Source organism: Podarcis pityusensis (assembly GCF_964106645.2).
Source record: "Podarcis pityusensis genome assembly, chromosome: 10".
NCBI classification, from domain to species: Eukaryota; Metazoa; Chordata; class Lepidosauria; order Squamata; family Lacertidae; genus Podarcis; species Podarcis pityusensis.
Window position 1 is genome coordinate 32,435,737 of NC_138035.1, and position 20,652 is coordinate 32,456,388.

The following is a 20,652-nucleotide window of genomic DNA, read 5'->3' on the forward strand; positions in this document are numbered from 1 at the left end:
GTGCTTGCAGGGTTGTTTTCTCTGTTCTTAACAGTGCAGGCAGCTGCCCCACTAGTTGGCACAGCTGCCTTGTTGGGAGGGAAATGGGCTCTCTCCACTGGCCACATTTGGTCTGTATGTCCTCCCCATTCCTTTCCTACACAGCCTCATAGAATGGTTACACATCCTCCTAATATAATTCATTTAGTGTCCAAATGCAGTACCGGTACTTTCAGTATATGATAAATCTCTTTTGCTAGGCTCATATTCAGTGAATAATTCCTAGCATTTTATCCTGTGACCTACAAGTCTTTAACCCTTTTCCCAAATGCATGGGGGCTGGCAGTGGTGAATGAAAGGTACTATGTTTGGAATCCGAGGTGTTCCTTACATGTTCTGAGGCTGTGATCTGGTACTGAAAACAGATACTTGCAGGTAAATCCATCCCGGTCTTGACTCATGTCAATATTTGCTCATATTCCCAGGAAATAATTGCAAATTCTTTTGGGAACTTAAATTACCTGATTGAATGTTGTTGCCATGTTATCTGTTTCCTTGTCTCCATGGGAAAGGATTGCTAAAAAAGAAAAGGGAAAAAAAGGGGCGGAGGAGCCCTCAGGCATAACATCTGTGCAACCAGTCTTCTCTCCAGGTTTTAAGATTTATGCAAAAGCAAAACACAGAGTCCTGTGCCCTGTGATACCACTGTTGCCATTTACTTCCAAGCTTTCAGTCCTATCGCGGAGGATGGCACAACTGCAAAATGCCCTAGCTTGAACACAATGCTCCTTTGATATTTTTCCCCACAAAGTTCCAATCCTAAAGATGTATTTACTTCTCTAATCTAGGCATAATCACTGTGCTACTTTCAGTCTCTCCTCTGCAGCATTTTGAGTATGCATAATCATTGCGGAGTTCTGTTGTTGCATTCCCTTTTGTACTTTTTGGCAATGGAACAAAGAAGTCTTTCTTCTCTCCTAGTTATCTGACGTATGAAACAGAAATGTGTGTTGTGATCTTCGTTTCCACCTAGAGATTGTAGTATCTTTTAACTGGAACGTAGCATGTCTAGCCTTTACACACACACACACACACACACACACGGGAGCTTATAATCTCTGCAGCAATCTGTAATACCAGCATCTGGGGCTGGATTTGGGGCACATGCAGCAGCATTTGTGATGTCAGTCTAATTTGTGAATGAGCGTAAAATGGTTGCAAAACCATGAATCCTATAGGCACCCTTGTTAATCAGTCACGGTTGATGGCATCTCCCTTTACTTCCTGCAGTACAGTCATTACACATTACAAAACTTAAATTGACACCAAAACCAGCATCCCCATAGTTTTCAGCTTAGCCAGGGTCCAATGCCATCACAATGTATGAATACCCACCTCATTGTGTAGATCACATCGTTGGATGGTGGGGACAGGAAATGCACACTGTAATGAAGCCCATCCATGTTGGCCAATAGGCAGGGGTGATGGATGTTGCAGTCCAACATTTGAAGGAACACAGGTTCCCCACCCCTTCCTCAAGGACTAACAAATTTATAAAGACATTATGCCAAGCAATTCTTTGTTAGCTTTCCTGCAAAACATGCCTATCCTCCTGAAAGAATGAGGAGTACACAATAGATCGGAAACAAAGATCAGAGGTAATCAGAAAAATATGTAAGAGATCCATTCTTCTATATGCTCCCTAAAATTCACAAGGAAAGCTTCTCTTTGCTAAGTAGACCTGTTGTGTCAAAATCAGGATCTATTTGGGGGCTATTTTGGAGCCTTTCTTGATTCCTTTCTACAAGACTTTGTGCAGCAGAGCCCATCTTTTATTTAAGATACAAAACATTTTATCAAGGGAGTGGATTGTATGCCTCCACTTACATACTGATCTAAATACTGCTGCTGCATGCATTTGGCATTGTGATGTGATGGCAACAGCAAGCTGAGACAGATTCCTGTGGGTTGTTCATCCTCTGCCTCCTGCATAAGAGAGGTAGAAATGTGACTTTCCTTGGAACTCTGGAGACACATATTGTAGATGGCAGTCAGAGGCCACATGCACACCACATATTTGTAGCGATATTATGCCACTTTAAACAGTCATGGCTTCCTGCAAACAAAGAATCCTGGGAAGTACAGTTTGTTAAGGATGCAAAGAGTCATCAGAAGAGCCACATTACCCCCACAGAGCTACCATTCCCTGGGAAGGGATGGACTGATTGTGCTGTAGGGAATTGTGATGCTGAAAGACTACATGGCAGCTGTCCAGACGCATCATTCCAATCATTAACCAAAAGAATGGGAACAACCCAGCAGCTTCTATCCCATTTGTGGTTGCGTTTGCTGAGCACAAGTTAAACGTAATAGTATTGCTTGCTGGAATATAAAACACTTCTCCTACTCATGTTTTATGGATTGAAGTTTTAAATATTAACACAACATAAATAGGCCAAATAGCTTTTATCTTCACTGACTCAAAGGCTCTTCTTTAAACGAACCTAAAATCCTTCCTTTTGTAGATAAAGATGCCCATCTGTATTGCTCATGAATCAAGTCTCATTTACTTTGAAAAACTTAAATCACACTTGCCATGCTGGGAGGACAGTAACAAGCAATGATACTTCTTCTGGAGTCAGATACAGAAACCTGAAGGTTGAATTGAACTTTGCTTATTAGCTCTTGTTTTGTCTCTCCTGCCGCACACTTCCCATTCTGTCACTTGTTGATCTCCTGGGGCAGGGGGCAAAGCTTGGCGTTTTAAAATTAACGGTTATATCCCACCATTCCTCCAAGGAGCTCAAGGCAGAATACATGATTTCTCTTACCTGTCCCCCCCCCCCCAGTCAATTTTAGCCTTGCAACCACTCTGTGCTGTAGGTCAGGCTGAGAGACCACCAGCCCTAGTGTTTCACGGCCAAGTAAGGATTTGAACCTAGTTCAGCACCAGTGGACTGTCCTAGTCCTAGTCCAGCATCATAACCATTACACCACAAGAAAAGCCCGCTGGGCCAGAGCAGTGTCCCACCTAGTTCTGCACTGTGTTCTCAGTGTGGCCAACCAGATATCTATGGGCAGCCTGCAAGTGGGTTCTGAGTGCAGCTCCTGCGGTTTCCAGCAACCGGGTATTCAGAAACATACCGCCTCTGGCAGTGGAGGTAGAGCATAGTCATCAGGGTTAGTGGCCACTGGTGGCCAGCTTTATTCTCCATAAGTGTCTCTCTTCAAAAACCATCCACGTTGGTGGCCATCAACTGCCTCTTGTGGGAGCAAACACACCAGCTCTTGCTAAAAACAGGGGGCTTTATGGAAGCAGGCCTTAATGAGAACATTACTCTTTGGACATGAGTACCCCATCCTCATGGGACGCGGGTGGCGCCGTGGGTTAAACCACAGAGCCTAGGGCCTGCCAATCAGAAGGTCAGCGGTTTGAATCCCTGTGACAGGGTGAGCTCCCGTTGCTTGGTCCCTGCTCCTGCCAACCTAGCAGTTCGAAAGCACATCAAAGTGCAAGTAGATAAATAGGTACCGCTCTGGCAGGAAGGTAAACGGCATTTCCGTGCTCTGCTCTGGTTCGCCAGAAGCGGCTTAGTCATGCTGGCCACATGACCCGGAAGCTGTACGCTGGCTCCCTTGGTCAATAAAGTGAGATGAGCGCTGCAATCCCAGAGTCGTCCACGACTGGACTTAATAGTCAGGGGTCCCTTTACCCCATCCTCACAATGCTGGGATAAAGAAAAATAGAACCTTGCTGCAACTGTGTTACATCAGTGACATAATTTCACATGGTTCCTAAAGCTAAAGTAGAGCAAGCCATCTCAGCAAAGGAACACATTGGCCTGCTTTTCAAATATGCTGATCCTTTCAAAGGCAATGAGCCCTGCAAGTGACTCTGTGCATTTGCAAATAAGAATCAGCAATTTTTTAAACATGCAATTGCCCCGGAACCTACAGCTGAGTGTTTTTGCCTTATTTACAGCCCAGGTTTTGTTCTCACTGGGAATGACTGCAATATTAATTAATGCTAGCCATTCATTACGGAAGTCAATGAAGTTAAAGGAGAGAGAAAAACTAGACGAAATTGTTTCTGATAAGCACAAAAGGTTGTCTAAGGTGACCACACTGTGAGGTCAGCACAGCAGAGGTGGGGAGGAGCAGGAGGCCTGGAAGCGTAACCCCTCCAGCGAATTAGTGGAGGGGTCAGGGTGAACGAGACTCATTCAGCTTAAGTTGGAGGGCAGCCAGAAAAGCAGAGGTAAGAGCACAGACAGGCACTTAAGGTTTTAAGGCTGCCTATCCTTGGCCCAGGCCTTTCCTACTTGCCTGTGTTTTTGTTAGCAGACTTAACATCCCCAAACGCAAACCTGCATTGTAGGGTATAGAATTATCACACTCCTGAGCAAGAAACATAATGTACAGTGGGGAAGAGGAAGGATGTTATGGAACTTATCTTGTTAACTGTTCATTTATACAAGAGTCATGAAATGTGTGCATTAGCCTGAACCATAACCCTTGAAGGTGGGGCCTGATTCAGAGGGACCATGTGTATTCTGCCACTCATCCAGCCTATGACATGCCATGGCATTCAGGAAAGACAAAACTAACCTAGAGGTGCCAGGAGACCAGCTCTGCCATAGGGAAAGGCAAAAGGAACATTAGATCAGCATCCCAGCATGTAGACTGAATTGGTTGGGGGTCTTGCACGCCTAGGAAGCCTGCTTTCCCCCCTCAGTTAATTGTTCTGCCTTTACCCACTCCATACTTCCAACAAGTCCAGCCAGCAAAGTTGGCATTGGTACATTTTGAATTGGAGAGATGCAAAGGTTTACACTTTGTGGAAGCTACACCACCTTTCTAGTGCCTGCCTACTGTTACAATGATGTAAAGGGAGGGATCAGTCTGATTCTGATCTGTGTCAGTTTCACATACGCAACTCTGTTCCACCCCGTTTTTGCATCAGTATGCAAATTATGAAACTGTACCAATTCATATTTAAGTATACATTCTTGACTGTTTTCTACACAATAGGTGAATTTCTAAATGCATCTTCCCTAAAAAATATTTCATTTTCTTATATTTGGATTCCACCGTGACGTACATGAAATTCTCAGAAAGCCATGTTCTGTCTATCAATGAAGCCTGTAGGAAAGCATTCTAGATGGCAGCTTTACAGTTGCAAAAACTCCACATTGTGGAAGCACAAAGATAAAACCTGAGCCTCTTCCTTAACAGGGCAACTGACATTTTTACTCTGGTTTTTAATTAGTGGTAGCTAACTTGGAATTTGGTATGGATCTTGTTATGTTTTGTAAATTGAAAGTTTTAACATGACTGATACTGCTAATATGTACATAAACTCTGAACTGATAATGTAAAAACCAGCAAACTTAAAAAGTAAAACCAGTAGATAGCCTTATTACTATTTCTCTGGGTTTTTTACACCAGCCCCTGTACTGTTGGGGAACAGCTCAAAAACCTTAAGACATATTACTACATCAAACTCTTCTAGCTACAATGGATTATTTAGCAAAATCTGGGCTTGCAGTGCTGTAGAATGCAAGGCCCTCTGTGAAGCTGTGATTTTCCAGCTGCTATTGTGTGTGGGAAGCATGTATCTCCTATTTAAATCCAATAATCTAAATAATTGAGGCTTCAGCAGTCCTACATTCCAATCCACTTTCTCCAGGCCTGTTGCTCTGTCTTCACATCTTAAGCATTGCAAGATCAGCCTTCTTTTCAGTTCTCCGACAGCCCTCCCTGGATGACTCATGCTGTAAGTTGTTGTTGCCCTAAGAGGGAATGACAGCAAGCAGAAATACCAGTGCTGTTGACATTATAACCCATGCTCAGGTAGGATCCCTCCCTCTCAAATGACTCAATATTTCAAATTCTCTTAACATGGGAGTCCCCTGTGATGAATGTCTAACCACCACCCCACACCCTAGCTTGGGAGAAACTATCCAGGAGTTTCTGGAGACATGTTAGAACTTGGTGCTCTGGCTAGGCTACCAAAGCACTATTGTGACCAAACTTGGTATAGTTTGTTACTTAGAGGAAGGCACTTAACTTGAAGAAAACACTTTTCCTTTTTTAGGTGCTCATAATGGCGGCTTCTTAAGTGCTGCATGACAAATACTGTACATTCTTTCCAAAATACTGGCTTTCTAACCATTGCATGCAGCTACAATCAACACTCAAGCAACGTTGAAACCATCATAATACTCTTTGCACATGTCAGGACACCAAATCCTGAAGCACTGGGCCAACTGAACACTTAAAACGGTCTGCCACAAGAAGCCCCTAGTGGCGATTGTTACTGCTACCTAAAAAACCTATTTTGTTTAATCCAGGAATAAGGGCAGTGTGTTGCGGATCCTAGTTGATTTCTGGACATGTCTGACCTTACAGGCTAGCAGGGGTAGTAGTATTACAAAACTCCAGTGCAACATTATTTTCTGAGTTCTTGGTTGGTATAGCATTATGTAGTAACATGCTTTCATTTTATTCATATAATTAGGGCACTTTTCGTAATTTTGTTACGGTTAACTTTGCATGCTCCGACAATCACTAGCACTCGTCATGCTGCCATGTTTTAAACACTATTTGGAAGCAAAGCGAGTATTTTCGCAAAGCCCTCCGATTGCATTTACCAATAGCATTTGGAATAACCAATACACTTAAGGGTTTTCTTATATAAGGCAGAAAGTTTAGAAAATGTTGGTATCCTTTAAGTTAGGTGTTGTCTCATACACCCCGACTTACTTCTAATACACAAATGTTAAGTCAAATCTCACTGAATTCAGTCAAATTTACTTCCACATAGAAACACTGTGGTAGAAATGTAGTCCAATTAAAGATGTAATAGCCAGGAAAAGGTCATGGTGCTAAACAGCATTTTCTGCTTTATATACGGCATTCAGTGGCTTCCAACCATACTTTGGGAGATTTAGTTGCTGCAACGTTTCCAGTTATCATCCAGGTGGCTTTCAGCAGGTATCAGTCACATCTGGTCTGTGCTATTTCTGCAGCGAGCTCCTCGCTCACCCTGGGGATGTCTCAAAAGAGCTGAGCCTGTCTTCAGGACATTTACTTTCTGGCTTTACACCACTGCACCCATCTGGAGAAATGTTCCTCCCAACCCCCCCCCCCCCCAAATCTATTTCCCACCCTTACAAACCCTTAGTGCCCTTGCACAAACAACAGGGACAAGAGGCTATTATATATCATGCTTTTAATACAAACTTAAAAAAATCTGGAACAATAGAAACTGTACAGATTTGATCAACCTTTGTTGTTTTTTAACTAAATCTCTAGACACGCCAATGTCCTGTTCCAAAATATTGCACAACATTCTGAATACAAAACTCTGATTGTATTCCTCCTTCGCTAGAGAAAAAAGAAAGAAAAAGAACGAAACCCCCTCTGGATCCCTACTCAATGGCCCCCTGCATGTAAGAACCAAAAAACCAAACAAGAACAGCATGGACCTCTGCATTAAAAAACATACATAATTCTGTCCTCTTTGTGTCCATCCATACTCCAAGATCACACGTTGCTGATTCGCTCTTCAAAAAGGGTCAGGAAGGAGGGAAGCGAGGGGAGAAAAGGAGCTTTCACTGCTGCTTTTTTAAAATTTTCCTGAAAAAATATTTTTTTCTCTCTCCTCTAAGAAAAAATCTTGAAAAGAAAAAAGTTCAATTTTTTTTTACGTTAGAAATATACATATATTATATATACCTCTTACATTTTACAAATGTAGCAAATTATTCAATATAAACGGACAACAAAAAAATTAACACAAACCCATAAAAATAAAAGTTAAAAAAAATCTCTTTTTCTTCCTAAGAAACCAGGTAAATTAGTGCAGGTTTTAAAAATAAAATTGAAGCTGAACGTCTAACTCTTGAGACAACAAGACCAAAAAAGAGGCCGTGAGTTTCATTGTCGCCAGCACTGGAAATGCTTCTGAAGCACGGTATGTGTTCCTTTAGGAAATACAGAGGTTGGTCCTTCCCCTTTTCCTCCTTATGAACGCAGACTTCTTTTCAAAATGCAGTTAACAGGATAAAGCAGTGTGAAACATCACATGTTGCAGGTGCTAGTGAGGTTCTCTCCCTCCCTTCAATATACTTAAGCCTGAGAAGGGTACATAACCCCACCCAAGGCAGTGGCTCAGGGCAGCTTTCTGCTGCATGTGGAAGTTCTCGGCGGAGATTATGCTGGGCAGATAGGGAGCCAGCAGCTCTCCTAGGGAGGAAGTCCAGTGTAAAAGCATGGCAGTCTACAGTACATGTTGAGGGGAAAGAAGTGGGTGGCAGTGGTAATGTTGGGAGTGGGGGTGGGGTGGGGGGAAGACAAACAAATGTGTTTACTGAAGAGGTCTAACGTGTCTTGTTCAGATTGAGGACTTCTAGCTTCATGAAACTTCACCCATCACATTACTGCCCAATAGTATCTTCCCTCCTCAACCCCTTAGTGGCTCACAGAAAACAGGCAGAATGCAAATAAGTTTTTTCTTTTTTAGTGTCCTTTTCTTCAGCCCAGCAAAGAGGCAGGGGTAAGAAGGGGTACAAAGAAACAAAAAAAGGGCTCAACTTGGGGATACCTAGAGAAGATCTCCTGCATAAGCCACATCACTGTGTCCTGGGCAGGAGACATTTCCCATCCATTTCACCAAATGATCTCTAGTGCATCAGAATTAGGCATCCTTCACAGGAGGACAGATGCTTGTAGCAGTTAAGGCTCATATACAGTCCTACAGGGAATCCTCAGTTTAGCTTAAGTGGAAACGCAAGTCTCCAGGTCAAGTCACCAGAGAGCTCTAGAATTGTAGCTTATTTATTCAATATGACTTTGCCAGAGAAGGTGCAAAAGCAACACTTTATACACGGTCCAAACCATGCTGTTTGGGGGTGGGGAGCAGATAGTGATGGTAGAGAGAATATGCCTAGAGTATGTAATCCACAGTCACATCTATGTTATCTCCCCTGAAGTTCTCTCTCACCCCTTATCGCCATAGATAAGTAAACTTTTGGACTCAGTAATTATCTCACAAGGCATAGATGGGGAAAGGTTTGCCAATCATCTGCCAAAAGAAAAGAAAAAAACTCACTCTTGAAGGCCACTACTGTCCCTGTCTTCCAGGCTGTCCTCTCATGACAGAAAAGGGAGATGCAGGGAATACCATTAGGATTCCTAGTTCAATAGCAACAATAAGGAAGGAGAGACTCTACATTCTTATCAGAGAACACTTTCTTCTCACCACATGTTGAGCAACATTCTACAGCAAGCCCACTTCATTCCTCATGCAGAGTCTCGAAATGGAACAAGTCCAGACTGGACCTGATATGTGGGGCGCTCTTCCGTACAGGAATGCCTGCTTCCTTTCAAATGAAAAATCATAAGGTTTTTGGTCAGAAGTCTTAAGAGACATGAGATTAAAAGTGCAAACCCTCATGCTATTCATCCAGAAAGCAGTCTGCACTGTAACTTCCTCTTCCCTGCCAAAAAGTAGTGCTATCATAGTCAAGAGCAGGAAACCATCCTTTCCATGAGAATTAGTAACCAAATGCTCGGCTGTCAACAGAAGAGCTCAGAACCCCATAAACCAAGGCAATTGGTCCAGAGGAACATCAATGGGGGCTGCTCAGGCACAAAAAAACCCTGGAAGGCCAGCTCTCACTCCTACCCTTGAAAGAGAGTGCAATATACATGGATCAATTTTTCTCACAAGTCAGAAGTGTTTGCATCTAGAGTCCTATTTATACATCATAGCATTAGCAGCTGACATGGGATCTAAGCTTCCCAAAGAGTACATCTAACTCCAGACTCTTAAGGGGGCTAAGGGGAGAGGAGGTGCTTATAATGGAAAACTGTAGGGGGGAAAAACCTGTCCCAGATGCTACAATGCTGCCCCTTCCAGCATTCCCCTGAAGCTAGAGGGGCTAAGGCCTTGCCATCACCAGTTAGCGCAGGAAGAAACAGAAGCTGAGAACTTTGTTCTACTCCCATTTTGCAATAGGAATACAAAAATGGAGTTATGAGAAATGAATACATTTGCTCCACTGTCTGGGCCTCTCATTACGCATTGAGAAGCCCAGGCCTACCCTAGGAAGTGCTTGAGACTTCACACATCCAGAAGCCATCTAAGTCACCCCCCATCACTCCAAAACAGGGAGGGGGGGAAATCAAGGTATCTGGCTGCAAGGGACATGACAGCACCCTGAAAAATGCCATCCTTGCAGTAAGAATATTTGAGAACCAGTTCCAAGAAGCAGCATGGGACATAATATAAAGTGGCTCTGGCTCCCACCACTGCTGGGCTGGAACAATAACCTTCCTCATTAAGTGTACAACAACGGATAGGAAAGAGCACAGGAAACAAGTTTAAAAAAATAATCAGTGCTTCAGCAGCGCTTCCTGGCATGACACAACGAATCAGGATTTGTCTCTTTCCAAGAAGCTATATTTATAAGATTTCAAATATTTCTAATTATTTTTTCTCTTTTTTTGGAAGTTATTTTCCCCAGAATACTCTCATGGTGGTCAGTTGGCCAAAACCACTGGCTGGAACGACTGGCTGGGATACTGCATGGCGTTCAGATTGTAGCTGAGTCCTTCCACGAAGGGTGTCTTCTCCAGAAAGAGGCTGTTGGTGCTGCCCCCAAAGACCTGAGCCATGTCAAAATTGCCGCCGCCGCCACCACTGGCACTGAATTGGGATGCAGGAGGCATGCCGCCGGCCTGGTTTTCGGTGGCTACACCATCAAAGAAGAGGCTGCTAGCTCCTGGTGATCCACCATTGTAAACAAACTCCTTGGCATTGGGGGAGAGCTGAGATTGAGGGGCCGTACTGCCCCCGATGAAGTTCAGAGAATGCATAGACAGGGAGAGACCTTTGTGCTTCAGCAGGCCATTGGTGGGCGACCTGGCCAGGCGCTGCTGCTGCTGTGGTGGAACCCCTGTGCCACTGGTGGCTGCTCCAGCTCCTCCACCTTTCTTCATCTTGGTTGAGCCAAACTTAGTGGCAGCAAAAGTGGCAGTGGTGAAGGTAATGGGCTGGGCAGAGCGAGGGATGAACGTGGGGCTGGGTGACTGGCCAAACGATGGGGATGGAGAATTGGACAAGGAGTTGTCCTGGCTGCCAATAGGGACGAACACCTGAGCGTCAGGATTGAAGCTGCTCTTGATCTCCTTGTCCAACTCAGCTGCACTGCAGCCCTCGCTGTCATCTAGATATAGGACCTTAACAGACCCTTTCTCACCAATCTGGTAGGAGACTTCAAATGGGTCAATCCAGACACTCAGTTCTTCAGGAACATTGGCCCGCACATCCTCTACAGCCAGCCCACTCCGCTTGGCTGCCATCTCGACTACGGGGTCCACCGTCTCCCCAATGTGAACACAGCGGTAGCCAGAACCCTTCAGGGGCTTCTCTGGGTACCAATGGCCTTCATATTTTTTCTTCAGCAGCCGCTCTAGCTCTTCACCAAACAAGTCGGCCCGCCTCCGTGGAAGCTTGTTGTACAGATATGAGATGATGAAGTTCAGAGCAACTTTGATCTCCAGATGCATACTCCCTTCACAGCAAGCAAGGTAGGGCAGTATATTAAAAATAGACAGCGGACACAAACATAGACGGATTTTGGCTCCAAACAATTCTGAAAAAGACAAAGAGAAATGAAATGTAAGGTGGAAATACTGTATCTTTAATACTGTTGCAGCACAATAGTTATACTTTTAGTTGCAGAAACTGATTCCTGAAAATTCAACATCTTAACTGGCAATAATAAATAAAAGACTGTGCAAAGTGCATTTGCACCTTGACAATTGTAAAGAAGAATATCCCTTTATGCATTTAACACATACACATTTCTTTGGTTCTTTGTATGCTGTCAAACATTATTATTTATTAGTTTATCTCTAGGCCACTCACCAGCCAAAAATTGCAAGGTGATATACAACATAAAAAGCTGTAAAACTACACAATAAAAAAATATGATAGATCCTTTAAAAAAATCACAGTAAGTTAAATGTTATAAAGTAAATCAAACCAGCAAAATATACACCCTTGGAGTGCCTGAACTTCCTTCAAGAGCCTCAATAAATAAATACGTATTTTTTAAAGTGCCTAAAATTGCTAAGGAGACCAACTGCACCTCCAATGGGAAGGATTTTCATAACTGGGGTGCCACTAAAGAGAGGTGTTGCTGTCTGGACAATGCCATTGATAGCACCACTAGCAGAGCTTTCATGTAGTTGCTACTGTCTTAATGAGTCAAAGTTTCATTTTAAGACACTGGAGCAACGCAGATCAATACATTTCAAAAGACAGAAACTAGTTTAATGGTGATTCATCCCATTGTGGTAACACCAGTGATCCTTGACATTGTAATATTAAATAGATAACAAAAAGCTGAAAAGGTGTTTCTTCTGAAAATAGCTTCAGAAGGTCAACTCAGATAAACGGAAGATAATCCTGGATGGAACTAACAGTAGCTTCTGATCCCAAGTGATATAAAAACAAGGCATACGTTCATCAGGAAGACTCAGGAAGGTTAGTACTATGTGGCCTGGAAGAGAACTTTAGGTCAGGCTTTCCCAATGTGCTGACCTCTAATGTTTTGGTGTACAACTCCCATCATCACTGACCACTGGCCAGTGATGAAGCCCAAAACACCTGAAGGACAATAGATTATGGAAGACTGACTTAGATTCCCAAACACCAAATTTTCTTCTTTATCCCCCCCTTTTTTTTAACTAACATTCTAGGAGACCTCCAATCATCACTCATTCTATTAAATACAACTCTAAATGCCCCAGAAAAAAATTAGAGAAAATGAAAGATATTTAAAATGAAAGCTATATGTATTATCTTGGCAGCTTAGCAGGATAGAGACTAGCTTTTTGCTTCCTTAGGATCACCTATAACAAGTGCCTACTAAAAAGCAAGGGCAAAGGATACACTCCAAACTTCTGACATATATGTCAAGCTGCTTCTTCTGGTGTGGTGCTTGGAGCTAAGAAGAAATCTAAGCTTATCCTGAAGAAGGAACAAAGAGACCTCTAACTACAGCATTAGGAACAACAAAGGAAGCTACTGGATAAGTTTCCATCTTACACGCCATTTCTGAACACTTGTGGCAGCTTATCTGCCTATCTGGTGTATGAACAGCTGGAATTAGACAAAATTGTGTGAAAGAAGGAATTAGCACACAATGACTGTACAAACTGTACACAGGTAAGATACTGAATTTTCTACCAGAAGATGTAGTGATTATAGGTGGTGATTCCTTAAAACCAGGGTTGCATTCGCCAAAAAAAATGCCTAGTTGCCATTTTGGGGCCAAACAGCTTGAAAGTTGTATTTTTCAAAATGACTTTTTGCTTCCTGAAATTCATTCTGATTGTACAAATAAAATATAATATAAAGAATTCTACAGGATGCGATGCAAGTGTGTGAAAACATTCAAGACCCAAGGATTTCAGGCATGCATCTCCAGATGGTGAAGATGGCAGGCACCATCCTGGCGCCCGGGCATCTTCACCTGGCTGCAAGTGGCTGATAGCCAGCTGCAAAAAGCACCTGGCAAATTTCAAACACTGGCCACTACCAGTATTTGAGAGAGTAGACAGATTCATGGAAAGTAGCCCCATCAATGGCTACTAGTCATGATGGCTGTATGCTGTTCTCCAGGATCAGAAGCAACATGCTTCTGAAAGTTGCTGGGGAACAAGAGCAGACTATTGGACTTATGCTGCATTTGTTCCCATAAGCATTTGGTTGGCCACTGTAGGAAATAAACTGGATTTGATGGGCCTTTGGTTTGAACCAGCAGGACTTTGTGTTATTGTGTTTCACTAAAGCCTTAAAAAACTAAACTCTGCATTAAGTATGTGCACAGAAACCTGCCGATTCTATGCCTGCTGTATTATCAAGTTGCAGCAAATAGCAGAAGAGCTCTCTAAAAAAAATTCCTCTGAATGCAGTCTTATATAGTTGACCATGGCCTGACCGCTAACAGCACAGCCCAAGACCTTGGAGCTTGTTTTTCAGGAGTTACTAAACCGTGAGAAGTTTTATCACAGCTATTTGAATGTGCTTCTTAAAATGGAAATTGCCACAGGAGAAATTTGAGTAAGGCAAATTTCTGAAAGGTCAACTAGAAGCAGAACATTTTCAAGCTAGGCAGTCAAACAAACTCTTTAAGATGGAGCCTTCCAATGGATTTCTGACTAAAGAACTATTGTTAAAGCAATGATCCTCAAATTTCTCCCCCTCCCCCAGATTTCTCCCCCCACGGGTCTTGGCAAACCCCTAAATTCTGTTTATGCTTCTTGCAGCAATTATAATTTTATTATTACATTTGCTTACTGCCATTTATCCAAAGACCACAGGGCAGTTCACAACAGAATGCACTGTGCTAAATACTGTATGATTTTTAATTGTATTTTTATTTTGTTGTACTACAATTTGAATTTCATAAGATTCTATAGAATTCCTTCACCAGCATGCTGTGAAACACCTGAATGATATTCAGTTTGGGAACCCCTACCATAAAGCACACAATCAGCTTGGAACAGAAGCTCATGTGCAAGTTCAACCCACACCACCCTCAGTAAACAAATAGGCTGCATTTATTCCACATATAGCAAAGTTTCAGTCTGCTGTACTGAAAGCTTAGCAAACTTGAGAGGGTAATACATGACTGGCATTAAGAGACCTTATATTTCTGTAAGGATGCCACATTTTGGAAACTAGCTACTATAATTCAGATCTGATAGTATTTCTTTCTTTCTAAAGGGACACAGAGCTGTCTACAAGTATGTTTTCAGGAAATAAACTGTTTTTGCTTATGTACATGCTGAATGCCTTGGTCAGAATATTAAGTTACAGCTCACTTCAGAGTAATTATGCACAGGAGTAAATACCAAGTTGAAAGGGACATACTTGCAGATAAGTGTACAAAGGATTGCAACCTTCAGACCTAAATACCATTGTCCTGATTGAGGGGTGCTCTTTCATAGTATAGCTTTAAGACAGGCATCTACAGCTGGAGAATGGAAAGATTGTCTCTCACAGGAGTTCCCTTGTCCATCTGGCTCTTTCTCTCTCAGGGAAATGAAAGGAATGTATTACTTTTCTACAAGCAGAACTTTAATGGTTGCGAGTCTTCAAAGATAGTACGAAAAACTACAGATATCTAATCTTCTACTCTTTGGCTATACCATGCTGCATTTATCACTGCAATGATAAATTAAATGTTTATGTTAAATTAAATTAAATGTTAAATTAAATGTTTGTGTTATAGCATCTATACAAATAATAATCATCAAACACTAGCTGACCCCACATATCTGTGTGTATCTGAAGAAGTGTGCATGCACACGAAAGCTTATACCAAGAACTAACTTAGTTGGTCTTTAAGGTGCTACAGGAAGGAATTTTTTTACTTCGACTATGGCAGACCAACACGGCTACCCATCTGTAACTGACCCCACATAGTTTAGCACAACAGTCTAAATTATTTTAGAAAAAAGGTCCACCAAGGAATATAAATCTAGCTTACATGTCAACAAAATAAGCTTTATATCCATCAGGATTCAGTAATCCCTAGGCTGTTAATATGGCAACCTACACAGGGGATGACTGCAGGTGGCAAAGCATAACAGTCAATACGGAATCCCTTGTTTTCTCTGCAGAACTTCATCAATAAAGGTGCACATTACCTCAGGACAGCCTATGGTTCTGAAAATGTCAGAGGCAAGTAGCAATTTATTTTGCACGAGACAATTACAAGCACATGACACAATGTGGAATAATGAGCTACACAACATTTGCCTATGATTCGATGCAAGAACAATCTCTGGCATTAGGGCATAATGTCTCAGTAATACAGGCATTGTCAAGGTACATCACTTGCACATGAGGAAATTCTACAGTGGTCCAGTCATATTGAGTAAATACTTAAAATAATGACCTTGTCAGCCAGGTTTCTGACCCTTACACAAAATACGGCAATTATTGGGGGGAGGAAAGCGGTACAACGCTGGCTTCATCATTGCTTTACCCAATAAGCCAGAATCTCATAATAGTCTCCTAACATTTGCTTGCAAGCCACACCCAAGCAAAAGAGCAACCTTCAATTCAGTTGACCCCCACCTCACCAATGCACCCACTTTCAGAGGATAATCTGAATTAAGTACAGATGCAATACAAAGCGACGGTGCCTGGGGAGGGGCAAGCCCGAGGAAGACACGTTCTCGATCCACGATTGCACAACCCACTCCCTCTTCTCCTGCCAAAACCTCCTGCGTCTGTGGGCGTTATTTGCACAGGGCACCTCCCTCCCAGGCCTCCTCGCGCACGCAAAACTGGCATTACCGTCCCGCACGGGGACCTGCTCTCCGCCCGCCTCCTGCCCCACAACTTCAATAATCGCCTGTGCCAAGGTCCACGGATGAATGACCCAGCCAAGGAAGCCTCAACACCCATTAAGGCTGGCCCCCTCCCCTCCGCCTCGACTGGAGTGTCCCGGGAGTTGTACTACGTAGCGAGCCCTTCTTTTCTCCTACACAAGATGCAGCGCCTGGGCGAGTGACCTACTTTGCCTTTTAACTACCCTTCTCAATATGCTTTGCGCCAAAGCTGGCCCAGACAGCGAGCGCCTGCTCAGTGGAGCACGGCACAAAATTTTCCAAGGCGCATGCGCTCTCTGTGCTCGATTGCTCAACGCTTCTCCCCCCTCCATCCCCCCCCGGCCCCAACATGCCATCTTGCATTGTTGGATTTCTATGTGGAATAACTAATTTCTCGGCCTCTTTCTCCCCCGCGCGGAGAGGCGGCTTGCGGGGCGGGAGATGGATTAAGCGGAGGAAATTTCAATCAGGGCTTATTGTTACGGCTGCAACTCACATCTGCTCCTGCTGGGTAGCTCAGAAGTAGACAACACCCCCCCCCAAAAAAAGACACACCAACACACACACGCAGAGCTGCTAGGCCTACGAAATAGAGACTTGGTAAGGCGTCCTTGCAATACTCGAAAGTAAATCCCCGCTAGTTCAAGTGCGCCTTGAAACTGATAGCCAAGGCACCTAGCAGGGAGATGCGGCCTGCACTGGGGGGGAGGAGGAAGGGCCGCTTCCCCTTCTCCCTCCCCAGCCAGCAGCCGGCCTCCGCCTCCCCTTCCCGAGGGATGCACGCACCAAAGAACCGCTTGCAGCCTCCTCTTTCGACCTAAAGGCAGGCACCCCCCCAAAGATGGGCGGAGGCCGAGGAGAAGCGTAGGCCGAGTGAAGGTGATCTGGCCCTGACCTTTACCTCCAGGCTCTGGGCTCTCCTTTCAGGGCCGCCCAAGCTTCTGGGTCACAGGCGCCCCCGCCCCATAGCTGAGAGCCTTCCCTCCCGAAATCTCCCTTCTCAACAAGGGGGGGGGCGCGGAGGCGACACCCCAAAATTAAATTCGAGGGCGGTGCAAAAATGTGGCTTTGGGCTCCAAGCCGCCCCAGGCCCGCACCTGCAGGGCCCTCCGAGGCAGATCCCTGGGCCTAATTTACCTCACAAGGTGGCTGTCACGATGAAGGAGAGGAAGACGACGGCCAAAGGCCCTTCCCACACCGAAAACTGCTCCCAAAACCGAGCCCAGTGCTGCCGTTTGGTTTTCCTGAGCCTCCCCTCCTCCATCCCATTATTAAATCACTGCGGGAAGGAGAACAAGTTCATCATCCCACCTAAGCTTTGGGGCAGCGGGATTTCTCCCCCCTCTTTACCCCGCACTATAATATAAACATATCTATATTTGCTTTGTTTTAGGTCTGCGTTTGTGACATAAGAAATCCTAAAGAGGCCCCCGGGGCTCTATTCCGAGGAGGGAGGGGGAAAGAAAGTTCGAGCACAAAACGGGCTGGAACCATCTTTTTTCCTGACAAAAGCCGAGCTTTTGAGTATTGATCCGGATTGAGCGGAACGGAGCGGAACAGAAACCATCTTTTTCCTCGCTCGGGTCCCAAAGATCCCCCACGGCCACCCCTTTGGTGTTGTTCTTGTTGTTGTTGTTACCTCCACCACCGTTTACATTCTTAAAAAGGATCGAAATTTCCTCCCCTAATTCACACGAACCTGGGAGGAAGGCAGAGAGGAGGTTTTTTTTGCACGATAGGTGGTCCAAGGACTCGATCCTCGCGAATTACCTGAGGGATCTGGGGTGGCTGTTGTTGTTTGTTTTTAATCCACTCCGGTAAAATGAGTAAAAACAAAATGGTGAACCGGGGACATTTTTCAATCGTTCAACCCAAATGACTTTCAACCTCCCTTCACGATGAAATGAAAAACATTAATCGCTTGGGGGGGGGGGGGCAAAGAGTGCCGTGTAAGAGACACAGCGCTATTAAGACTAAGGCAGGGATTCCTTTTTTTCCTCCTTTCTTTTAAAGGGGCAGAGCAGATCTGCCTACGATGATTTGAGTAGAAGCCAGCCCTTCTCTCCTTGAGAGAACCAGAAGCGGAGTTGGAAGACTGGCGGCTTCTGAAAATCTTATTAGCACAATGCGATTAATTCGTTCCTTAAAGGAATATACGAGGCGCAGCAAAACCCCAACGAGATAAGCCGGTGTGCGGAAGAAAAACACCGTTCAAGAAAATATTTAAATCGTGTGACTATGGAAATCGTTCCTCTTCCTTTGCCCTCATCACCCCTCAATTCTAGCAATAAGCCATCACTTACTTCTTTTTTTCAGCACCAGGTGAGATGGTTTGGTGGCTTCTTTTTCTTTCCAGGGTGTTTCTTGGGAGTTCCTCTCTCACAAAGTGCTGATATGGTGGTGGGCGTTCGATTTTTTTTATATAAAAAAATTAAATGGATGCTGTTTTAGATAACTTCTCCCCCTTCTACAGGCCCAATCAGAAGTGGGGTGGGGGGATGTTGACTGGGGCGCCCCCTACTTCCTTCCTTCCCTCCCTGCGCAGGGAACCTGAAGCCACCCTCTCCCTGGCCCAAAGTGAGCAAAGTAAATGAAAAGTTTCACCCTTAGCAACCCTGCGCATGGATATTCCCTTCCACACCCAGGGTGACGCGTCCTGCAAAGGACAAGGAAGGGGAGGGGAGGGAGGGCAGGCTGGAACTACTTTCCCAAACACTGGCTTTAAATTAACCCGTTCTGCGCCGGGTGCGTTATATTGTTGTTTCAGATGCTTGGAAACGCCTCCCGTAAAGAAAGTCCGTCATTTGCCACGGATATTTATTTATTTTTTTGGTACGTTTTAATGAATTTCCCCTCTTCATTCTGTGACAGGCAACAACTTGTATTCAACTCTTCAGAGAACCCTCCTGAGAACAAACCAAATAAAATTTAAATAGATTGGACCCCTTTACTTACTTCCGAGTAAACCTACATAGGCTTAGACTGCATGAGAGATCAAGCTTTTATACTGAAGACTTTGCCCCTTGTAATTTGAGTTAATTAATCTGCAATAACTACCAACAAGCTTTCTTCCATACACACAATCATTTATGGCGACAGAAATGCTCCCCGCCCCATAAGATGTGCTGGAGGTGGGAAAATTCCATATTTCCCACCCTTAAGCCTCACTAATGGTGTGAGTGGGTGGTTAGCACCTTTCACCACCAATTAGTGAATGTGAATATAGAGACAAGGGTTGGTAATTATATTTGATTCTACTCTGCTATCTTCAGTTAGGGCTGAGAAAGATTTCAGACTAAAGCCCTGGAGAGCTGCCAGGCAGTGTGGATAATACTGAGCTAGATGGACACATAGTCTGATTGGATATAAGGCAGCTTTCTGCCTCTGACAAATGAAGCAAGAAATATTGTATAGCCTGATGATATCTATGCATGTTTATTTGGAAGAAAACCCCATGATGTTCAGCGGTGCTTACTTCTCCAGTAAGAACTGTAGCTTTGAACAAATATACACCTATTCTGTACCTCCTACTTTACTCCATTAAATGTTGATAATGTTTGTATGTCATCATACCAATGAAGGATATTTAAATTAGACTGAAACTGAACAATCTCTCCCACATTCCACTGAACATTTTGGTTCACCCAGTCCTGTAACCCTCCTGTCTGCTGCTGTCAGATGCCAACTCCAGCCTCAGACACAGGGGTGATAAGTGATGTAGTCCAGCATTAGAAAAATGCTCACTGCAGGGTCAGCCCAAGACATTTTGCAGCCTGAGGTGTAGCACAAGATGGTGTACTTCCCATTTGATATACACAATGCAACTGGACTGGTAGCTGGATTTTATTTCATCACTGGCAATGGGGCAGTGGCCTCCGCCACACCTGTGGGAAGCAGGTTCATTTAGGGCGGCCAGGCCATGTGGCAGGCGGAGCTCTGGCATCCAACAGCGAAGTGGATCTTGGAGCCAGGAGGAATGCCTGTGAAGCTGCCTCTGCTGCTTCCTGGCATCTGTTGCCTCATATGGCTAGTGGTAAGCATAGGCCCTGTACAAAATTGGGTTCTGTGCTTAGATTTTTAAAAAATAAACATGCTGCAGAAATAACATTTTATAAAATGACAAACTAAACCTGTTTAGGATGGATTTGTAGATGAGGGCAACAGCGCTTGTACCACGGAGTAGGACCACTATTTGCAAACACATTATTCAGTTTAGTTAAGAACTGCTTAATGTAGGTTAATTCTTCTTAT

General features: G+C 44.0%; 1 protein-coding gene across 2 annotated transcripts; it reads right to left on the reverse strand.

Annotated features, from left to right (window-relative positions):
* Positions 1 to 7,196: 7,196 nt before the first annotated feature.
* On the reverse strand, positions 7,197 to 19,001 carry TOB2 (transducer of ERBB2, 2). 2 transcript variants are annotated; one of them, XM_080971125.1, is made up of 2 exons: positions 18,705 to 19,001; positions 7,197 to 11,642 (listed from the first exon to the last, which is right to left on the reverse strand). In XM_080971125.1, the coding sequence occupies exon 2, from the start codon at positions 11,554 to 11,556 to the stop codon at positions 10,528 to 10,530; it is 1,029 nt and encodes a 342-aa protein (XP_080827251.1). In that variant the 5' UTR covers positions 11,557 to 11,642; positions 18,705 to 19,001; the 3' UTR covers positions 7,197 to 10,527. The 2 variants fall into 2 exon arrangements, with proteins under 2 accessions (XP_080827251.1, XP_080827252.1); XM_080971126.1 differs by lacking the exon at positions 18,705 to 19,001 and adding an exon at positions 17,539 to 17,669.
* Positions 19,002 to 20,652: the final 1,651 nt, after the last annotated feature.